Here is a 22166-nt window from a genome sequence, read left to right on the forward strand (position 1 = left end):
CATGTGGCCAACAATAATGGTTTAATGTTCTTCATTAAAAAAATATTTGCGCATAAATAAGTGACATAATATTCAGTACTTACTTCTGAAAGTTTACTCTTCCTCCGCTCTGCTTCCACCGTTTTTTTTTCGGCAAAATTATCCACACCACCACCGCACTATGAAGTCTGGGATATGTTGGGCCATGAAGGGAAATTATGGACGCATTTGAGGGCCGCATTTCGAGCAGCCTTTGAATTGGGAAAGCCTTCTCTTGTCGCTGTGACGTAATCGGCCTTAAAATGCGGCCTTTAAGGCTGCAAACCCCAAATCCGGTCATTGGTACTTCCTGGCTTGTGTAGTTACTAGGTAACAAAAGCTCAACACTGCTCCTAGCGTCCTGGAGCACTTCCGTTGTGTTTTGGAATTTGCATGTGTTTTTGAGTTTGCAAGTGTTTTGGATTTTGCAAGTGTTTTGGAATTTGTACGTGTTTTGGATTTTGCAAGTGTTTTGGAATTTGTACGTGTTTTGGAATTTGCATGTGTTTTTTAGTTTGCAAGTGTTTTGGATTTTGCAAGTGTTTTGGATTTTGTACGTGTTTTGGAATTTGTACGTGTTTTGGATTTTGCAAGTGTTTTGGAGTTTGCACGTGTTTTGGAGTTTGCATGTGTTTTGGAGTTTGCATGTGTTTTGGAGTTTGCAAGTGTTTTGGAGTTTGTACGTGCTTTGTCTCTAGGGGCCACCGTACAACACACTCGCTTTCGTGAGTACCTTTACTGATAGTAACGCCATGTGATTCAGCTAATAACACAAGGATTTCATCATTTTTGAAGCCACGCTGAAAATACTCAGCAATCTGTGCATTCATGACTGGATGTAATACTGGTAGCTTAGCTGTAGCATTTATACCTGAGGGCTTCAGCTTCCGGGTAAAAAGGAAATGACATCATTCACGTAGATTACTGATTGGCAGCGCTAACTCGAAATTTCAAGTTACTTTTCTCAAAATTTCGAGTAAATAAGTGGAAAATTTGAGTGATGGATCCTTTTTTTTTCTTTAGTGGTGGAAACAGGCTTCCATACTCACCAACTCTATCTAATCAGCAATAAAAACATGGTGCCAAGTCACCAGAAGCACAGGAAATAAATTGGTCTTTGGCTGAATACATCTAGATGAACCAGAATTGCTATAATCTTTATTTTAACAAAATTATGCCTCTTACTAGAGTCAAATATTTCCTTGTGGTATCTAAAACTACAAATATTTTCCTGGGTGTCAGTATCAAGTTTTAAATTCTAGTGTCGTTAGCCCAGGACTATAGCTACATTCCTCCTCATTTAACATCTATGAATCAATTTCATTCTGCTTATCTAATTTAAAAAAACAGATATATAAATAGATTTTTTTAAAAAGTAGCATAACTCTAAAGGTGTGTTTAATCAGGTGGCAGCAAACTTGATGACAAGCCATGGGTGTCACGGTCTGGCTAGGGCAGACCGTATGTTGCAGGGAAGGACTCAAGCGCAGACCGAAATGAGATGTGAATAACAAAACAAGCCGTTTATTAAGGAAAGAAACGAGGGTACAAAATAATAGGGAATCGATGAAAACTAAACAATGACCTAAACTGGGTGAACTAAAACAAAACATAGAAAACTCTAAACATAACAAACTGACAGGGATACCTGGAGCGGAGACATAGGAAACAACGGACGAGTACAATGGGTGAATACAACGGACGACCTGACAAAGAATGACTGAGAACACACAGACTAAATGGACACAGGAAGATAATGAGGGAAGTGGCAACACCTGGGGAAACAGCTGGCACACATGAACATAATGACGTCACAGTGGGAGAGTAAAACTGAACACGATGAACACAGAAACGCCAGACCTCTTCACAATAAAACAGGAAACAGAGTGAGACATAGACATGACAACCTGAACTTGACAACATAAGCCACAGACATGAAATACATGAAAAGCAGGGGAGACTTAACATGGTGGAAACACGAGGGGAAAATAACTAGAAACACCTAGGCATGAAAACGATGAACTTAGGAAACCTGAAGGCTACATAAACTAAACACAAAACGCTGGGTCAGCAGACCCAGGATCATGACAATGGGCCAGTGTTGTCTTCATGTTTGTAATGAGGAGGAGAACAGTCAATACTGAGCTCGGTTTTTGTTATGCAAGCTCAGTGGTGTTAACATGTAGGCTTTCTGAAAATATAAGTAGATGATGTTACTTGAGGGTCTTTATCAAATTTAGCCACATTTTGTGTAAGTTAGATTTTTATTTATCATGCAGTACCAACAGAGGAAATGAAGCAGTCCCACATTTATTCTGAAGCAACCGCAGAAACAGAAAACTGGGAGTGCTGCAGACGTTACAGCTCCCAAAGAGCACTGGATTTTGAATACAGATTAACGTCTTGAACTCTGAGTCAGTATTGGATAGCATAAAGAAACAGAAGACTATTTAAATTCACTAACTGCTGCTTGTTCTCCAAGATACCTGGAACTACATACTTGCCAAATACTCAAGGAAGCTAAGGTTAATTTATGTCAAAGTTGCAATATTATTTTAGATTGTGATTTCAACTTGACTCCATCACAAAACTTTGCAGGTGTGTGATTAAGATCTAGTTGAAAGCCAAATTCAAACAAAGCATCCTAACCGAATCCACCAACATGTTGCCGGGTGTTGTAATTGGTGCAATCACATCACAAGACAGTCCTAATTTGTTTCTATTCGTGTTACTTTCCATGAACATAAGGACAAAAATTAAAACATAAAATAGTTTTTAGAAGCATCCTGAGTTTATTTTTGTCTCTAAAATGTTTGCGCAGCACTGTACATGCATACATTCAATCGCTTTCATGGGGTAAATAGACAAATATAGCGACTTTGACATGTAAAACTTTATTTTTTAGTGTACACTTTTTGTCAACCAATCTGTTTCCTTAACATGGAATGAAGTTCATGTTGTGCCCAAACATTTTCAGACAAACACCAATTATATTCCTATACAAAAAAATAAAAATAAATTATGGTAATGGATTCACTTTTATTGATTCAGCTTTCATCTGATAATTCATAAAGTAATGACAAAGCTAACAAATCTGTTAACTTTGTAGGAGCAACTTAAATCTTCAATAATAATAATAATAAACTTTATTTATAAAGCACACTTAAAAACCAAGGGTATGCCAAGGTGCTTAACAAGTAAAATAGAGTATAGGAGGAGGATAATAGAAATAGGACCAAAGCAAGTACTAAATATGCAAGCAGATAACTGTCACTAATACATAGGAAAGCAACAGGTACAGAGCAAACAAGAATTTAAATGAGCATAAAAGTGCATGATATAAAATCATAAAAGAAATATTAACTAGAGGGAAAGGCAAGATTGAATAAGTGGGTTTTTAATCGTGATTTGAACAGTGCAATGGAATCAGATGCGCGGAGGTCGAGAGGAAGGGTATTCCACAGTACCGGGGCAGCCAGAGCAAACGCACGGTCACCCCGGGACTTCAGTCGAGATCTGGGTTGGGTCAGAAGTAGTTGAGTGGCAGATCTGAGTGTTCTAGCAGGAGTATGTGGTTTGAGAAGTTCACTAAGATAACTTGGCGCTAATTTATTAATAGTTTTGAAAGTAAGGAGTAATATTTTAAATTGAATACGGTACTTTATGGGCAGCCAATGCAGGCTAGCTAGGACAGGGGTAATATGGCAAAATTTCCTGGTACCAGTCAAAAGGCGGGCTGCTGTATTTTGGACTGTTTGCAGTTTAAGAAGAAGAGAAGAGGGAAGACCATAGTACAAGGAGTTACAATAATCCAACCTGGAGGTCACAAAAGCGTGAATAAGCTTCTCCAGGTCCTCATGCGGAATATAATGCCTAGCCTTAGAGATAAGGCGCAGTTGGTGGAAGCTAGATCTCACTACAGCAGACACTTGCTTATCGAGTTTGAGCGAGCTATCCAGCAGTACACCCAAGTTACTGACATAGTCACAAGAAAAACTAGCAAAGGAACCCAGGGCAGCACAGAGTTGGGCACGAGGGATTTTACTGTTGAACACCACAATCTCAGTCTTCTTATCAATAAGATTGTAAAAGACTGAATTAATTGAGAACATTACCCTGAAGTGATTTCAAGCTTGTCAAGGGTTATACAGTGATGTAAAACAATAAACTACTCCTCTTTAAAATACATTTAATTAAAAAAAAAAAAAAAAAAAAAAAAAAGAAAGAAAGAAGAAGAATTGGTTCGGGAAAAGAGCACATGTGTTCTGAGTTAACCTGCGCTCTGAAGTCTGATATTTACATGTTTCTCTTTGCTGTAACTGTGTTGGAGAAGATTACAGTGGCACTATTCATGCTGAGTATTTCACATCATATAAAACATACATCTTGTATGTGCCCATCATAAATATATTTTCAAATAAATCCATAAAAACACAAAGAAAGGATCCCTGATTGGAAACAAAGCTTGAATTACAATTACTTAAATACTCACAGGAATGTAAACATTGCATGTGTTGTTAATAATAAAAAAAATGCACCACTTTTTTCTTATGGTCTTTTACTGCTTTTTCACAACCTGCTGTGTCACACCAGAGGTGTGGCTGCTGTCCCTGAATGCAGTGAAGCACTTGGGCGTGTGGAAAACCGACGGTTTCTTTTCTACCAGTTGGAGTCGAAAACCCTCTTGCACATGTTCGAGTTCTCCTGGTGAAGAGGGAATTCGGAACCAGGAATGAGTGTCTTTCTGCCTTTGCGAGATACAACACTCTTCCCTGATGGCAGGCTCTCATACTTGGTCAGGTATTCACTGAAGGAAGAGCATTACAAATAAAAAGTTAAGTAATATAAGAGATTATTCAAAGATGGCAACATTTTTTTTATTATTTAGTACCTGACTGGGAAGGTAGATTTGTCCATCTGCAGGCACACCAGGAAGGGGTATTCTGAGAACTGGACAGTGGTAATGAAGTCCAGTGATGCTTCTGTATCAAAGCTGACCTCCACACCCGCTCTTAAAAAGTCCATGTCCACAGTAACGTTGCCAGTGACTACTAATGCTGCTCTGAAAACACAGCCAAATCAAAACAATGTGTTCAACAGACAATGCTGGGACTCTTGGCTTTGTAGGTCTGAAGTTGGAATACACTACCAGTCAAAAGTTTGGATGCACTTTTTTTTTACTACTTTCTACATTGTAGATACATACTGAAGACATCAAATATATGAAACAAGATATATAGAATTATGAAGCAAAGGAAAAAAATATAACTAAATGTGTTTAATATTTTAGATCCTGGAAATAGCCACCCCCTGCTTTGTTGAAAGCACTGCAAACCCTTGGCCTTCTCTCAGTGAGCTTCAGGATGTAGTCACCTGAAATGTTTTCACTTCACAGGTGTGCCTCGTTCATTTGTGGAGTTTGCTTTCTTAAATGGGGTTGGGACAATTAGTTGTGTTGTGCAGAAGTCAGGTTGGTATACAACTGATTGTCCCAATTTGACAACTTTTAGAATTCATATTATGGCAAGAACCAATCAGCTAAGTAAAGAGAAATGACAGTCCATCATTACTTTAAGAACTGAAGGTCAGTCAGTCCAGAAAATTGCCAAAACTTTGAATGTGTCCTCAGGCGCAGTCACTGCACCCCATCTCTACATCAGCTGTTCAGAGGAGTCAGGGTTTTATGATCAAATAGCTGTTAAGAAACCACTACTAAGGAAAAGCAACAAGTAGAACAGATTTGTTTGGGCCAAGAAACACAAGGAATGGACATTAGACCGTTTGAAATCTGTGCTTTGGTCTGGTGAGTGAGCAACCACAGTAGTTGCAATGTGCAAAGTTTGCAGTGACAGTAGGAGAGACCTGACCTAATTTACTGGGGCCCCCACCTGACTCCACTCCCTGACACTGCAGGTGGAGTGCATGATTCTGTTTAAACAAACCTAATGACAGCGAGGACAGCCACTCAGTAAAAAAAAAAAAAAAAAAAAAAAAAAGCCGTTAACCTTCTGAGAATGAAAAAAAAAAATAGCAAAACTTGGTGAGTGTAGCTGATAATTAAATATAATGCTAAATAACTAAAAGCTGTCTAGTCTATCATTTACTGTTTGGCAGAGGTGCTTTTATTACATAACTTCCGCTAGCATCTCAATATTTTCTTTTCTCTACTCGTTAAATTTGCCTCCTCTGTTGGTCATGACACGTCACAGTCAAGTAAGAATTGTTTTCTTCATGTCAGATTATTTATAACACAGTGGTGATGAATGCTTGTTGGAGGTGAACCCTATGAACAGACTATAGAACCACCACTGACTATAATGTGCTTCTCCTTCTAATATGCTATCAACGTACTGGTGATACCACCAGTATAAGCCTACTTCTTGGTGGGGTTTATCACATGAATGAGGATAAAGTGAACAGAAGTCAAGCAAGTTTCAGTTAAGAAGACACTCACAGAGGGAAAGGTACATATATAAGCCCAATCCCAATGTCTACCCTAATGCCTGAGCACTAAATAGTCAAAACTTTGCTCATGTAGACATGGTGAGATACCAATGTGGTTTGTTCTGCTTCTATAGATAGTCTGCCACTCTATTATCAGAGTGGAAGAGGTACAGCTATGCTGATCCATTCACCTGCCTCTGCCATTCCCCTGCACACAAACAGTCCTGAAGTCCAACTTCAAGTTGCGAACACCCCTCCAAACAATGGTCTACAAACCAAGGCATTGTTTCTAACATCATCATCACAGTGAATCATTCTGAAGCTTCTCTTTAATCACTTAATTAATTAACCAGCTCCGGGACTCAAGTTTAAACATTCTAGATGCAGGACATGAGCACTGATGTGCAGTCCATCAAACCACATATGAATATTAAAAATCTGTAGCATTACTCTTTCATCACCGGATGCCGACAGCTAACTGATATTGAGTTACTGTTGTGCATTGACTGTAATGTTTTTAAAATAGAGAACCAGACAGACCTGATGTCATAGCCACACAACCCTACCAGTGAGACAGGAGTGAAGCACAATACTGGAGCAAATCCAAAGTGCAGATGGAACAAATGAATCAGACAACACTTATAGACTGTCTAAAGTTCACGTAAATCCAACATCAACAGAAATCTATTTGCAGTGGAGTGATGGGGTTTAGAATCGACGTTCAGTCGCAGAGAGTGTTTTCTAAGAACTGTCTGTCTATCAAAAGGCTTTTTGTGCTGTGTTGTACGCTGTTTTATGGTAAAAGTTGTTTATTTCAATGTACCTGTTGTTAACACTGGTCTTGGACTCTCTGTACCACAGACTGATCTCCATGCCTCCAGAAATGTCAATGGCGAGACCTCCTTGAAACTCCGCACTTGCCTTCAGACCAGACTGGAGCTGGATGACCTGAAAGACAGCAAATAAGAAGAAATCCCACAATGGATGCTTAATTGAAATTAAGATAGTTTGCAAAAAAAGAAAAAGAAAGAAATGTGAGTCTTTCTAGATATTAAGTGCTGTAAGCATGTGGAAATTAACCCTAGGAAAACAAGAAACTTCTTTTCTAGTTTAAACTTCATATCACATTTATTCTTTGTGTATATTAGGCCAGAAAATGAGAAAAAAAAAAAAAACACACCAGACCATATTAACTCTAAGTCTTCATCACACTCTGACAAACATAATTATATATCAGTCATGAATGAGAATGAATCACTTCTACTACCCAAACTAACAATAGTTTATTAAGTCGACAACATAAATACTCACAAGCTGACAAAAAATAAAATGATCAATGTCTGAATTCAGTCCAAAATAGAAAATAACAATGATCAACTTGGCTTTTGTATACACAGAATGATTCTAGATTGAAATCTGCTTTTGTAGGAAATAATGAGCTTGTCACAGTCACAGACAGGAAGTAACCCTTTTCTATGGATACACTGAAGTCAGAACCGATTCCATGTATTTCCACCGAAAAGCCAATACAAAAGGGATAGAATATCATATGAAAGTAAAATTTAAAAAAAAGCACTGTTTTTAAAATAGCACCTGTTTCACAATACCTCATCCTTGTTTCAGCTTCACACATTTAGACCCTACTCACACTTGCGTCATTCACCTCGACAGCTGGAGTTATTAAGTGTGACCCCGTCCTCTGTGTCTGTGTACACATAGTCGTTGCATCTGACCAAGTGAAATAGGTGTGTTGCCCAGCATGACTCATGTGAGCTTTTTCTGCCCTGCCTCCTCTACGCTTTCTTGACATTTATGCTAAGTTTGACTTCAGCGTTAAGCCTCTTCAGCCTCCGTCTCCAGTGTCAAAGTCTGCTTATTGCACTCTTAGTCATCCACGTGGCAACGTGATGTAGCAACAATGACGGCACTTCTGACTTCACACAGAGTGTACACGTGTATGTTTTTAAGTGTGTGCTGCTTTTCCTTGAACAGAGTGAACTACAATCTGCAAATCTGACACTGTTTTTGAAGGAGTGGAAAGGCTTCTGGGAACAGCTGATAACTGTGATTGGGATCTTACCTCAGAATGATCCGAGAGCAGGATGAGACCCTTCACGACATTGATGGGGTCTCCAGTCATGGAGAACATTTTAGACATGAGGTCACTGTAACCCTTGAAGAAGGTGACAGGACGCAGCTGGATGTCGAAAAGCAGAGCCGACATCCCGGCAAAGGACTCCAGGTCTTCCTCCCCCTCATCAGGTGTGGCAGCAATCAGAGTCTCCAGACCCTGGGCCTCGATCGCCACCTGGAAGAGAAATGTTCCCATTTATTTCAGTAATTCGCTCTATTTTTGAGGATTCAGTGATTTTATGAAACTCTTTAAGTTCACCTGTAATCCATGTAGCATTGCTTCGTTAGTAGCACCAAAAATATTCATGTTGCTTCTTCTGAGGATCCCAGAGCCTGAATACAAGATGTCCAAACTGTATGTGGAGGTCAGATCGGGGGACTCTGTAGGGAGCAAGACATTAGAAGTACTCAGTTAGTATGCATGTAACTGTGTTTGCTTATATAGTCAAAGATTGATATTTTCTTTAATTAAGCTGACTTACTTTTAATATTTCATCACAATTAAAAAAAATGTCATTCTTTTGTCACTTACGAGCCATGAATCCTGAAAATGCAGATGATGATCCAACCTTTGCAAAGCGGTTATAGTTACAAGAAATCATGTCCTTCATAGCTTGCCCTAGCACTTTGCTGAAAAAAAAAAAAAAGGGAAACCTATTTAACAGTTTTAATATATTGTCATCATATAACTGTCAAGTCCTTCTGAGCTATGATGCAGAGACAGGTTATTTTCCTGTAACACACCTGGCAGGCATCTGGAAGCGTAGGATGTCCTGGATCTTTGACAGCATGTACTTGTTCATTTCATGTGGCAAGTTTCCGATGGACAGAAGCAGATTCTTCACCTCCATGTATGTGGGGTTGCTACTGAGGATGACGTCAGCAGCGGCGGCTCTCACATTTTTCTCATAGATGCGGCGATTCTGGTGGTAAACCCTGTTCACTGTTTGCTTGACCTAAAAAAAAAAAAAAAAAAAAAAAGAAAAAAAAAAAAAGATTAGCTGGCAGGAAAGTATTTGTGTGTAATTGTTTAACCACAGAGTAATATTCGATACATACCTCACTGGTCATGAGATTCACATCGTATCTCTGCAGGGCAGTGAGGGCAATGGTGTTGTAGGCTCCCACTTCTGATTCTGCATATTTGGTGAAAATAGGAATGGCCTCGGGCAGGAGAGAGTTTTTTAGGGCCAAAAGGTACATCTGGACCTCCGACTCAACCGTTGTGCTGTCGGGAGCGTTCAATATCATCTTCTTGACCTGCTCCACGATCTGAGAGACAAACATGAAGCAGAAAAATCATCAGTTAACTGTTGGTCATTTTTATTGCATTTCTAGTATATTCCAGTATGTAGGGTACACTTTCTGGCCCTTAAGAAATGCTGGGCTTTGTTCAGTGTCACTTCTTCTTTAGATGACTCACAGGTAAGTTGCAGCCTCCTTTCTGACACAGTTTGTGGACCAGGGCTCCCATAATGATCACCACAGATTCTTTGATGTCAGTACTGCCGATCTTCCCTTTAGAAATATCCTGAAAGGAAAATGTTCCTTATAACAATTTGCTGAAAACACTGACTGCTGGCAGGTAACTTAAGCAAAATTATTCTTTGTTTACAACCAACTGGGAGTGAATCCTGCATTATTATCTTATTACCTAGAGGGCACCAGTTTCTTACGATACCTTCTAAGTGGGAGAAATTCTTAAACTTTCCTTTAACTCACCAGCAGGGCCTGGAGCATTCTCTCATTGGGATGTGAAGCAAAGCCACATGCATAGAGAAACCTCTCCTGCAGAACCAAACCTTTGGCATCAGTGAAGTTAAGGAATTCAAGCATGGCATCCAGGGATTCAGAGGTCTGGGAGGATGTTACAGCATCAACAACCTGAGGTCTGATACCAGCAGAAAGAAGTTAAACAGGGCAGAGCAGTAAAGAGGAAATATGATTGACAGACAGACAGACAGACATATTTATTTATTTATTTATTTATTTATGGAGCAAGGCTCTCACTTACAGAGACGTCTTGCTGGCACTCCTCAGCACTTTGAGGATCTCGTCCTTGGGCGCCTTCCTAATGGTCTGGATGAGGGCCAGGAAGCTCCGAGGAGCCCTGGTTTTGGACAGGCTCTCTGGCTCCAGCTGCTTCTTCTCAGCCTGCCAATGTTCAAAAAGCTAAGAGGAAGAACACAGGGGAGAGGGGATTAGAACACAGATCATCTTCACTTAGTAATCAAAGTACAAAAATAAACTGTATCTGTTTACCAAGACTGTACTATTACAAGTCATTTTGTTTTAATGACTTGAACAGCTCAACTTGAAACCACTTTTCCTATTCAGAACAAGGTTTAAATGCATGAAAAGTGCTCCTGGAGAGGAAACACAAGTACAAGACCTTTCCCTGTCCTGTTAATACAAATTTAAAGAGACGTGTTATTTATGTGAATAGAAATACATAATAGCGAATTAATTCTCAGAGCCAGATAAGCTATGTTAGCTATACATGGGTGATAATACCATAACAAAAGAAAAGAAAAGATAGTGAAATATTCAGATCAATTACATTTTATTTACAGTATATTGCACCAAATCAAAACAACAGTTGCCTGAAGGCGTTCTACACATCTCTATAGTAGGGAGGGATCCCCAACAATCAGGCAACTCCCCTTATAAGGGGAGAGGAAGGAATAACTGCCTTTTGACAGGAAGAAACCTCTGGCAGAACCAGGGTCAGGGAGGAGCAGCCATAGCATCCATGAGAACAAAGCTGTGTGACAGTGAAGATTTGTAAGTAAACAGTTACTCACCGATGGGCAGCCTTTGCACTCAGATTTGACCTTCTCAGCCGCAATACCAACAGCTGCCAGTTTGGCATCTATTGACTTGACAACTGCAGCAGCATCTTTCCCGGCAGCCTCCAGTGGTCCTGCCTCTGTACCAACCAATTTCAGGCTTTGCCTAGGATAGAAGGAAGTACAATTTGAAGTGTGCAGTTATAAAACACGGAATCTCAGATGAATTCCCAGTCAGGGTACTTACCTGGACGAGACTTTAGCTGCAACAGATCTGCGAGCATTAACAGCCAGGGAGTGTGTTTCTTCAGCCTCAGCTGAGCGGATGAAACCATTTTCAAGTGTGAACACTGTAACAGAACTGGACTTCCTACTCACACCCAGGACCTGGAGGGGGCGGGATTCAGAAATACTTCAGAAATCAGCTTGCAAAAGTTAGTGTTTAGTATGGTTAGAGTTGGAGTTGTTCTGGATGTTGACTGACCTTACTGTGAGTGGTAAATCCAGCCTCTTCTGTCTTACATGTCTCTAGATTCTTGGTTCTTGTTACTTGACCTTTTACTGCCTTGTACTCAACAGTACACCTCCCAGACACATCATTCTGTTTAAACAGACAGCTTGTTTTTATTAGTAACGTACATGGATGTATGTTAAAAATGATTGTGAAATGATTAGTTTGTCACTAACCTCTACAACCTTCCCAGTACTGAGCTGCACTTGCAGCAAGCTGGCCAGGCCTCGTTTTAGATTCTTGACTGTTGCAGGTTCTGACCGGTAGGAATAAAATGCTTTTGCCTACAGTGTAGATGTAAAAAGAAAGCAACATGTCAGAGCAGAATTTTATGCTCTCAAACAATGCATATCAAACTGCACCAGCAGTTAAAATAGCAACTGAGGCAAACAACCTTCCGTTTTGTGCATGCTGTAACTGACAATGGCTTTACAGGTGTCAGTTTTCCTTTGCGCACTCGTGTACAGAAACATGTGTGCATAGTTGTGACATCAGGGACTATTTGCATTACGTGCAGGCATTAGCGCTGTTCTTTGAAGTGCAGATAAAAAATGTTAAAAACTTAGAATGACTTTAGCATTAGCACATAAAATAAAAGACCTGAAGGAGAAATAGTATAATGCAATGTTATAATATATTTTCAAATCATTCTAGTTTAAAATATATAAGACATCACACTTCTACTTTCAACACAAACAAACACACTAGAAGTCTGGAAGTTACTTAAGTAACTTAAGAGTTGAGTATGTTGAAACAATTGAAAAAGAAACATGTCAGTTCTTTGAGGAGCACACTGAGAGATCCAGGGTGTTTTTAAATCACCTCAAATGTATTATTGATGTTGTAGACACATGCAACACATGGCAAATGGTGCTCTCAGATATATTGTGAATCATGCGGCTGTATCACTCTCAGGCTTTTTGGTAAACAGACTTGAAATGATTCAGATCAGACTGACCATATATTTAAATTTATCACACCACAAATTTCTCCAATGAGGCTTCAGTTTGGCTCAATAATGGACTTTGACTCTCAGTCATGAGTTTAGGGATCAGCCAGTTACATCACCCTACAGTGTCTCCTTTACAGTATGTAATTTATTCGTGGCCCCCCCAACCACAATATCAGATAGGACCACCATAAATAGACGCTCCACTGCTACTCTGTGTATTTTTCCTGCCACAGCTTGCCATCGGTAAAAATAAACTAACAACACCAAGGGAGACACTCTTCTATCGTATTTCACATACACTCAAAACTTTTCTCCAAACTGGATCTAAGATGATATTTTAGCTAAAATGTGTGAGACTTTCTTGAATCCTGTTACAGAAGTTACAGATCAGTACAAGACACAAATTTAAATAGGTTTGGATGAAGTGTGGCATCCATATCTACCAGTGAAGGCGATGTCTGAAACAAGTCTGAACAACACACAAAAAACTCTTCACTGACTGCACCACACACTGGGTGTGAGAAATAACTGCATCACTTTTTTCCTTCAAAAAGGTTTTAATGTGTTAGTGTAATTTTTTTCAAGATGAAAAAAGCAAAAATACTAGAATTTAAAAAATAAATTATTACAAATGTGTTAAAATATATGAAAAGTTAAAAGAATTGTTAAAAAATTATTATCAGCAAAAAACCCAAAAAATAAATATGAACATATTTTAAAAATTTTAAATTTAAAATGTAAAAGTTAAAAAAAAGATATAAAACATATTGAAAAGAGCAAATATAATTATGCCAGATAGTTACATTTAAAAAAAACCTTTTTGTTTTGTTTTCTCTGCTAATCTTATATATTTGATTGTCTCAGTTTTCACATATTAAAAATGTGTTTAAAAACAAATCAAAATTCAAAAATTTGAAAAATAGAAAAAAAAAACCCACAAAAATAATTTTTTTATTATATTATCGTCTAGCTTTTCTATCTAGTCAGGATTTTCTAGATGAGCAGTTTTTATATATTTTTTATAATTTATTTCAATGACATTTATTTAACTTTCAACCCTTTTTTTGCAGGTTGTGCTCTCTTCATAGAACACACTGCTTCAAACAAGTTATTGCAGGTCTTTGTATTATACTGTATTGCATTACAATGTATACATTGAGGGGCTGAGCTGTCAACTGATCACCACCTGGTGGTGAGTTGGATCAGGTGGCGGGGGAGGACGCTGGACAGACCTGGTGCACCTAAACGCGTAGTGAGGGTGTGCTGGGAACGTCTAGCAGAGGCCCCAGTCCGTGAGATCTTCAACGCACACCTCCGGCAGAGCTTCAACAGCATTCCGAGGGAGACTGGGGACATTGAGTCCGAATGGACCATGTTCAGCGTCTCCATTGTTGAAGCTGCTGCATTGAGCTGCGGCCGCAAGGTGGTTGGTGCCTGCCGTGGTGGTAATCCCCGAACCAAATGGTGGACACCAGAGGTGAAGGGAGCCACCAGGCTGAAGAAGGAGTCCTATCGGGCTTGGTTAGCCTGTGGGACTCCGGAGGCAGCCGACAGGTATCGACAGGCCAAGCGGAATGCGGCTCAGGCAGTGGCTGAAGCAAAAACTCGGGTGTGGGAGGAGTTCAGAGAGGCCATGGAAAAAGACTTTCGGACTGCCTCAAAGAGATTCTGGCAAACCGTCAGGCGTCTCAGGAGGGGAAAGCGGTGCTCTACCTGCACTGTGTATAGTGCTGGCGGAGCGCTGCTGACGTCGACTGAGAAAATTGTCAGGCGGTGGAAGGAATACTTCGAGGAACTCCTTAATCCCACTGACACGTCTTCCGAGGAGGAAGCAGAGTCTGGGGATGAGGGGAATGACCCACCAATTTCCGGGGGCGAGGTCACTGAGGCAGTTAAACAACTCCTTGGTGACAGAGCCCCTGGTGTTGATGAGGTCTGCCCCGAGTTCCTGAAGGCTCTGGAGGTTGTAGGGCTGTCTTGGTTGACACGCCTCTGCAATGTTGCGTGGAGATCAGGGGCAGTACCTGTGGACTGGCAGACCGGGGTGGTGGTCCCCATCTTTAAGAAGGGGGACCGGAGGGTGTGTTCCAACTACAGGGGGATCACACTCCTCAGCCTCCCTGGGAAAGTCTATGCCAGGGTGCTGGAAAGGAGAGTTCGTCCGCTAGTCGAACCTCGGATACAGGAGGAACAATGTGGTTTTCGTCCTGGTCGCGGAACACTGGACCAGCTCTTTATCCTCTCGAGGATACTTGAGGGTGCATGGGAGTTTGCCCAACCAGTCTACATGTGTTTTGTGGACTTGGAGAAGGCATTCGACCGTGTCCCTCGGGGTGTCCTGTGGGAGGTGTTGTGGGAGTATGGGGTGTCTGGCCCATTGCTACGGGCCATTCGATCCCTATACAACCGTTGCAAGAGCTTGGTTTGCATTGCCGGCAATAAGTCGGACTCGTTCCCGGTGGGTGATGGGCTCCGCCAGGGCTGCCCTTTGTCTCCGGTTCTGTTCATAATTTTTATGGACAGGATTTCTAGGCGCAGCCAAGTGGCGGAGGGCTTTCACTTTGGTGGCCTCAAAATCTCATCTCTGCTTTTCGCGGATGATGTGGTTCTGTTGGCTTCATCGGGTGAGGGCCTCCAGCTCGCACTGGAACGGTTCGCAGCCGAGTGTGAAGCAGCGGGAATGAGGATCAGCACTTCCAAATCTGAGGCCATGGTTCTCAGCCGGAAAAGGGTGGAGTGCCCACTCCGGGTCGGGGATGAGTTCCTGCCCCAAGTGGAGGAGTTCAAGTATCTCGGGGTCTTGTTCGCGAGTGATGGGAGAAGGGAGCCGGAGATCGACAGACGGATTGGGGCTGCAGCTGCAGTAATGCAGACGCTGCACCGGTCCGTCGTGGTGAAGAGGGAGCTGAGTGTAAAAGCGAAGCTCTCAATGTACCGGTCGATCTACGTCCCTACCCTCAACTATGGCCACGAGCTGTGGGTAGTGACCGAAAGAACGAGATCGCGGATACAAGCGGCAGAAATGAGCTTCCTCCGAAGGGTGGCTGGCCTCTCCCTTAGAGATAGGGTGAGAAGTTCGGCCATCCGGGAGGGGCTCAGAGTAGAGCCGCTGCTGCTCCACATCGAAAGGAGCCAGCTGAGGTGGTTCGGGCATCTGACAAGGATGCCCCCTGGGCGCCTCCTGGGTGAGGTGTTCCAGGCATGTCCCACCGGGAGGAGGCCCCGGGGCAGACCCAGGACACGCTGGAGAGATTATATCTCTCGGCTGGCCTGGGAACGCCTTGGTATTCCCCCGGATAAGCTGGAGGAGGTGGCTGGGGAGAGGGAGGTCTGGGCCTCTTTGCTTAGGCTGCTGCCCCCGCGACCCGGCCCCAGATAAAGCGGATGAAGATGGATGGATGGATGGATGGATGGATACATTTTTAAATGTGACAATTATTGAATGAAAACTGGTTACAAAGTCTTATTAGATTTGTTTTAACAAGCTGCCAACATGAAAGTTCAGTCTCATCACGCTTCATGCTCGTCTAAAGTATAAAGCTTTGAAACAGACCATATAATAATTATTATATTTAATTATTAAATAATTATTAAATAATTATTAAAGTTTTAAGCCCAAAGTCCCTCTTTTAGTCAGACTCCATCATTCATTCATTCATTTATTGACCCTTTGAACCAGCTGACCTTTGCACATGCATGCACACATCTGTCTGGTATTTCCGCTGCCAGCATCATCACTTCAGTATAATGAAAGTACACTCATTAACTCTCTGATGACAGCAACAGTGCTGTGAGTTCTGCAAGGACAGTACTGACTTTCTATCACTACCTATATCAGCATGCCTTCCATTTAAAAGAGAAGAAGAAAATAATGACTGTCATTCCAAAAAAGCTGACAATTACATTAGGTCAGAGATTCCTTTGAAGCTACAACAGTGGTTTTCTTACCTTTCCATTTTTTAGATGCACCAAGAAAGGCTTTGTTAGAGCTGCTAGTTTATTTTTTCCCAAAATACTTTCGGTTGTGGATCCATGTAGGATGTTCTTTTTCTCTGATCTGGGCGACACAGGCTCTATCCTCAAATTTGAGATCTGTTAAAGAGAGATTGATTAATTATAACAAAAAGCTTGTTTTCTTCTTTTTCTATCACAAGCTAGCTTGAGTAAAACGTTTCATTCAAATGAATTTAGAGTTAACATTAAATTAATGTACGATATAATCTCATTATGTCCTCTCTCAGCATAGATTCGGGTCCACATACCGCCAGTTGAATCAGCTGGTCATCCTTGTTGCTCTGATCTCTCCAAACCAGATTAACGTTCACATCACTTGAGAACTTGTAGCCAGCACTGCCCTCTTTTGACCCCCTGGCTCTGTCTACCAGAACCTCAGTGGTGTAGCTGAATTTGTACAGCTGGTTGTTGTTCAGCCGGGGTCCAGCAGCAGCACCTGAAGAAACACAGGAAGCACAGCTTGTGAACAAACATCGGGTTACAATCATCTATGAAAAGACTTTTAGCTCAGACAATGCATCATTATTATGATTATGATTACTATTATTATCATGAGAGTGAAATAGTAATCCACCACTTCAAAAAGCAAGTGTTTGTCATTTTTAAGAGAATAATGTTATGTGTAGTTAAATCATTGAGGCTCCAAATTCTTACATTTGAGGAATAGTTGCTGATAAGCTGATAGTGTTTCTCAGAAAATCACATCAATAACACAACAGCTCAGGTTTGTAGAAAGTCTAAGACATAATTTGGTCATTTATTTCATTTGAAAAGTTTCTGCTTAGTAGAAAACTTTAAATGCCATCAAATAAATAGCTTTTAGACTGATTATTAAAACACTTAGAGGAAGTGATGTGCAGATTTGAAAGTTTAGAGCTTTTAATTTAACTTCAGAGCAATGCTGAGATGAACTGAGGTGCCGCATACACTGCCAGTTATATCAAAGTAACTTGTTCATATTAAAAACATATATTTTGCAACAAATTCCCTGATATAAATGGACAAACTGCATAGTGGGTACGTTTGTAGAGCTGTTGTGATTCAATCAGCGGTCATTTAACTGGGTGTGCTCCAAGTGAGAGAAGATAAAACTCTCTCCCGGGCTCTATTAGTGACACCCTTTATGAGATTACTCCACAGGGGAAGACAGACTGACGTGTCAGTATTTGATTTCATCATGGGTCACTGTGCACCCTGAAGCCTATTTGATCAGTTTGTGGATCTTTTTGCTCCCTGGGAAACCTCAAAGGATATTTCAGAGAGATCTGAAGCCAGTCATCATTACAAATGGCACATATTACGTGCTTTTATGTTAGGTCTCCTTTACCTCTTATAAGCTGGTGATTTCATCAAACAGCACTATATGGGAAGCCACTCCACTGACATTGAATGTGATGGTTGTTTTCCTGCCAGCATTCATTCATTTGTGCCTTTGAAAGTTTCAGTGTCTCAGAAGCAAGAAGCAAGGAACAACAAGCCCATCAGTAACTAACAAACATTTCTTTTCTGTAAACGCCTCAAGAAAACAGCAAAGTGCCAGAGTTTTGACCAATACCTACAAATCAAGATATCAATCTTCTAGTCCCAAATAAACTCAATCAGGCTTCGCTATAACTGACAGCTTTCCTCTAAACATCCCCAAAGTCCCCTCAGAAAGACTCATCAACTCACCTTTGGCAGAAGCTGAGACAGATATGGCTGCACAAATCAAGAACACAACAAAAGTCAGCATTGTGCGTCCTCTCTCTGCGGCCAGATGAATTTAAAAATCAGTCAATGGATGAAGTGGCACCACAGGGCCAAAAAAAGGAAAGGCAAAGCAGCTCCAAGCTTCTTCTGCTTTGTTTTATCGGAGCGGAGGGCAGACTCCAAACTCCACGCTCAAGTACTAAGTACGAGATAACCAGCAAATCATTAACCTCAGCAGCACAGGTTTGACAGGAACATCTGCTATCCACATATGCAGCCATGTGTCCCCTTTTTAATGCGGCGGTGTAGCGTCTGAGTCTGCGCGAGGGCTTAATCAATGAGACCGGGTTATCTGATTGACTCAAGTCATCAAGTAAGTGAGACAAGCCGTCTGATTTATTTCAGCTCCCCAGGTTATTCCCCTCGACTGACCAGCAGAGTAAAGTTACTTTAAAAATAAAAGTGCGAAAATATCAGAATGAATGAGTTTAAGAGAGAGAAACAACTTTCGCCTTATTTCATCTGCAGTGAACAGTCGAGACTTTGTCGTCGAGTCTTGGTTTGGAGGAAATGGGCAGTCTGTCGGAGAAACCAGCCCCGTAGCTCAGATTACAGCATCTCAGTGTGGGCTGTAAAAACGAAAATTTCTACCGTGGGCCCGAATATTTAGTGTGTGGGTTATTACCGCGATATATAAAACTGTAGATGTGTAGTTTCCCTCGTGCAGATGCATTAATTCCTGCAAAACTCAGTCTGTTTAATGAAAGCCGCTGTTGATTAAGGACCTACCAATTGGAATGGCTCCTGTAGGCCAGACTGTGTTTCAACTGAGATCCGTTTAGATATTTACTGTCTATTTGGCTGTTTGTTTCTTAGCAGAGCCTGAACACACACAAAAAAAACATATCGGTTGAATTTTAAAAAAATAGTTTCTAGTCATGTATGAAAACACATCTGCCACTTTGTGACTGTAAAGGGTTTTTTTTCTTTTAATTTTACAGCCTTGTTGTCCTAGCCCTGTAGCTAGGCAGATGTGTGGTTGTGGAGAGATAATGTAAGTATGGAAAATGTCCTTGTAGAAAATCATGCTGTGAAACAAGCCATGCCATTGTTTTAACATTTACCACGTGGCTCCATTGGTAGTGGTTTACACATCTGCTCACAAGTCAAAGATTCCAGGTTTAATTCTGGAGACACACATCAGCAGGAGCTGGGTGCACAGTGACCCATATTTATTTTATTCATAAAAAATAAAATAAAATAATGCAGAGCTACCTGCTGTGGTGACCTCTTGTGAATAAGGGAGCAGCTGGAAGTAGCCTTACTGAGATGACCCCAAAAATGTATTTTTTTAACCAGTAATAATAAAATATCTCATGGCTATTTTCAAGTAAACAAGTGAATCCTGATGCATCAACGCTGGATGCAGCAGTTCCAGTGTAGCAGTGGGGATGATGGTGATGATGATCAGTATGATGTATGATTTCTATAAAATTAGATTTAAAAACGACCTCTTTTTTTCATAATTTACTGATAACAAACTCCAACAACTGGAAAGTAAATACTGTGAACTATAGTCAGCAGCCAAAAAAGCTGTTAGGCTTTTCTGGTGGACTCAACATCTGTCACAGATTATCTGCAGATAAGAGAGAAGGATGTGTGTTATGGCCTGTGGCATACTGACTAAAAGTAACAGTACAAACACAGGTACAGAACAAAAAAAACGAGTTTGGATACCTTAGATAAAGCAGAAAAATTACAATAACAAGACCAAATAAGGTGGCTCTTTGAGACACAGATTTTACTAATGTCTTAATATATCTTAATATTGCATACATATTCATTGTTAAAATTTAAACCTACATATTATTTAAATGTATTGGCTTGTTTTCCAAGTGAAAAAAAATGATGTCTTGCCATAAGAATCCACCTATTTTCTTCAACTTATCCAGTTCAGTGTTGTGGGGATGGTTATCCCAGCAGTTACAGGGCAAGAGAAAGGGAAAAACCTTGTACTGGTCACCAGTCTACTGACAGACCCTTCATGCTAATATTCACACCTCTGAATTTTGACTTGCCAGTTAACCTAACCTGTGTGTGTTTTAGGATGGGGAGAACATATAAACTCCACTCAGAAAGGCCCCAGCAAACTGGTGGATTCAAATACATCCATCACATGTATGGGAATCACGAGTAAACCTAACAAGCATGTCTTTACCCTGTGGTAGGGAGCAGCGTACCCAGAGGGACACCCACACAGAGAAAATGAGAACATGCAAACTCTGATTGATGCAAAATATTTTTATTAACTCATTCACTGCCAGCCATTGGCAGTGAATGAGTTAAACCCATTGACTCATTCACTGCAATTGACGGCTATAGACGTCAATGGCAGTGAATGAGTTAATAACAAACAGCCATTCCATTTATAGTTGTGGAGTTTATAGTTTCTGTCAGTTGCTGCATTTTTATGACATAGACATGAGTTTTAATTATTCAGTGACTTCTTTCACATGCAAACAAATTGCAGATGCTGGTGTCCCCACACTGCAAAAAGGAGTTACGATTATGTTATTCATAGAAGAAGAATTATAGCCTTAGCATGTTTCCATCCACCAAGATTAGTTTAACGATTTATTGGTCGAAAACTGACAAAAAAAGTCTTATAACATAAAAAGTATTATTGCTACAAGTGTGGTGTGTATTGTCAATATACAGAAAGTACCATATAAAGATTTAAATTGTCATGTCATTTGACATCTGACCTCTACTTCAAGGTCAAAATGATGATACGATACAGAGTTATTTAAAGCTACGTTCCTTACTGCCATTGTTTATAGTGATAATTTCCAGGCTTATAGGAACGATATATGGGGATTCTAAATGTCACATTACTCTGGAGCTCTGACCTTTTCTTCAAGGTTAAATAAGGTCAAACTTTCACAAAATAAACACCCTATAATCTTTATATAAGTTATTCACGTCCAGTTATTTACAAGTCAGTACCTCTTTTCCATCACCTACTCCTACATAACATTTAGCTAAAATATCAAACAACATTCAAGTAAAAGTAAATACTGCCCAGTGTCTGAGCTGCCTTGGTGGAGATTTGCTTTCTCAGTGTGCTTCTTGGAAATCTGGATTTAAAAAAACAAGAAACAAACTCCAAACAATGCCATTAGATTGGCACTCATAATCAAAGTACAGAGGAGTGGACACGTTTGAGAGGAAAACTGATTACTATTAACTGATTAGTGGGCACGTGTCAACTTTTCTTTCTCTTTACAGCCTGAAAAGGATCAAAACTCACACTGAGGCAGATAACACCCAATGTATGCCAAAGGTCAGTTCCTGATAACTCAGAAAACAGATACTGCATGCTGGTTATCTGCGATATGTTGATAGGAAAATAAGTGTATGTGTGTGTGGCTCTAATCTAATTAACACATGTACCATTGCTCTCACTAACTCATCTGAAGGCTAACATCATATCTGAATACACACCTAATTTTAGCATTTGTAATAGCTAAAATGTAATCATAAATAATTACTGAGTAGCACAACTGAGAACACATAATGTACTGGTGATTGCTGGCTAGTGAACAACAATGGCAGC

The 22166-nt window shown here is 40.5% G+C and overlaps 1 protein-coding gene across 1 annotated transcript; it reads right to left on the minus strand.

Moving 5' to 3' along the window:
• Positions 1-4161: 4161 nt before the first annotated feature.
• On the minus strand, positions 4162-19079 carry mttp (microsomal triglyceride transfer protein). Its single transcript, XM_085409817.1, has 18 exons — positions 18533-19079; positions 17110-17297; positions 16796-16939; positions 12072-12179; positions 11869-11985; positions 11632-11771; positions 11400-11550; positions 10610-10767; positions 10318-10486; positions 10019-10126; positions 9655-9867; positions 9340-9551; positions 9128-9225; positions 8855-8976; positions 8543-8770; positions 7286-7410; positions 4910-5080; positions 4162-4825 (listed from the first exon to the last, which is right to left on the minus strand). Exons 1-18 carry the CDS (start codon positions 18591-18593, stop codon positions 4678-4680), a joined length of 2661 nt encoding a protein of 886 aa, XP_085265943.1. The 5' UTR covers positions 18594-19079; the 3' UTR covers positions 4162-4677.
• Positions 19080-22166: the final 3087 nt, after the last annotated feature.

The sequence above is a fragment of the Rhamphochromis longiceps genome, linkage group LG6 (genome assembly GCF_057381845.1).
Source record: "Rhamphochromis longiceps isolate RC_006_pf linkage group LG6, R_longiceps_female_GT1.1, whole genome shotgun sequence".
Lineage (NCBI taxonomy): Eukaryota > Metazoa > Chordata > Actinopteri > Cichliformes > Cichlidae > Rhamphochromis > Rhamphochromis longiceps.

Bases quoted from the DNA above. Each gene is read 5' to 3' on its own strand.
- mttp (XM_085409817.1), bottom strand. From the start codon at position 18,593: ATGCTGACTTTTGTTGTGTTCTTGATTTGTGCAGCCATATCTGTCTCA. The intron at 11,986-12,071 runs GTTAGTGACAAA...CTGTTTAAACAG, and splicing joins GTACTGGGAAGGTTGTAGAG to AATGATGTGTCTGGGAGGTG. The intron at 11,772-11,868 runs GTCAGTCAACAT...CGCCCCCTCCAG, and splicing joins GATTTACCACTCACAGTAAG to GTCCTGGGTGTGAGTAGGAA.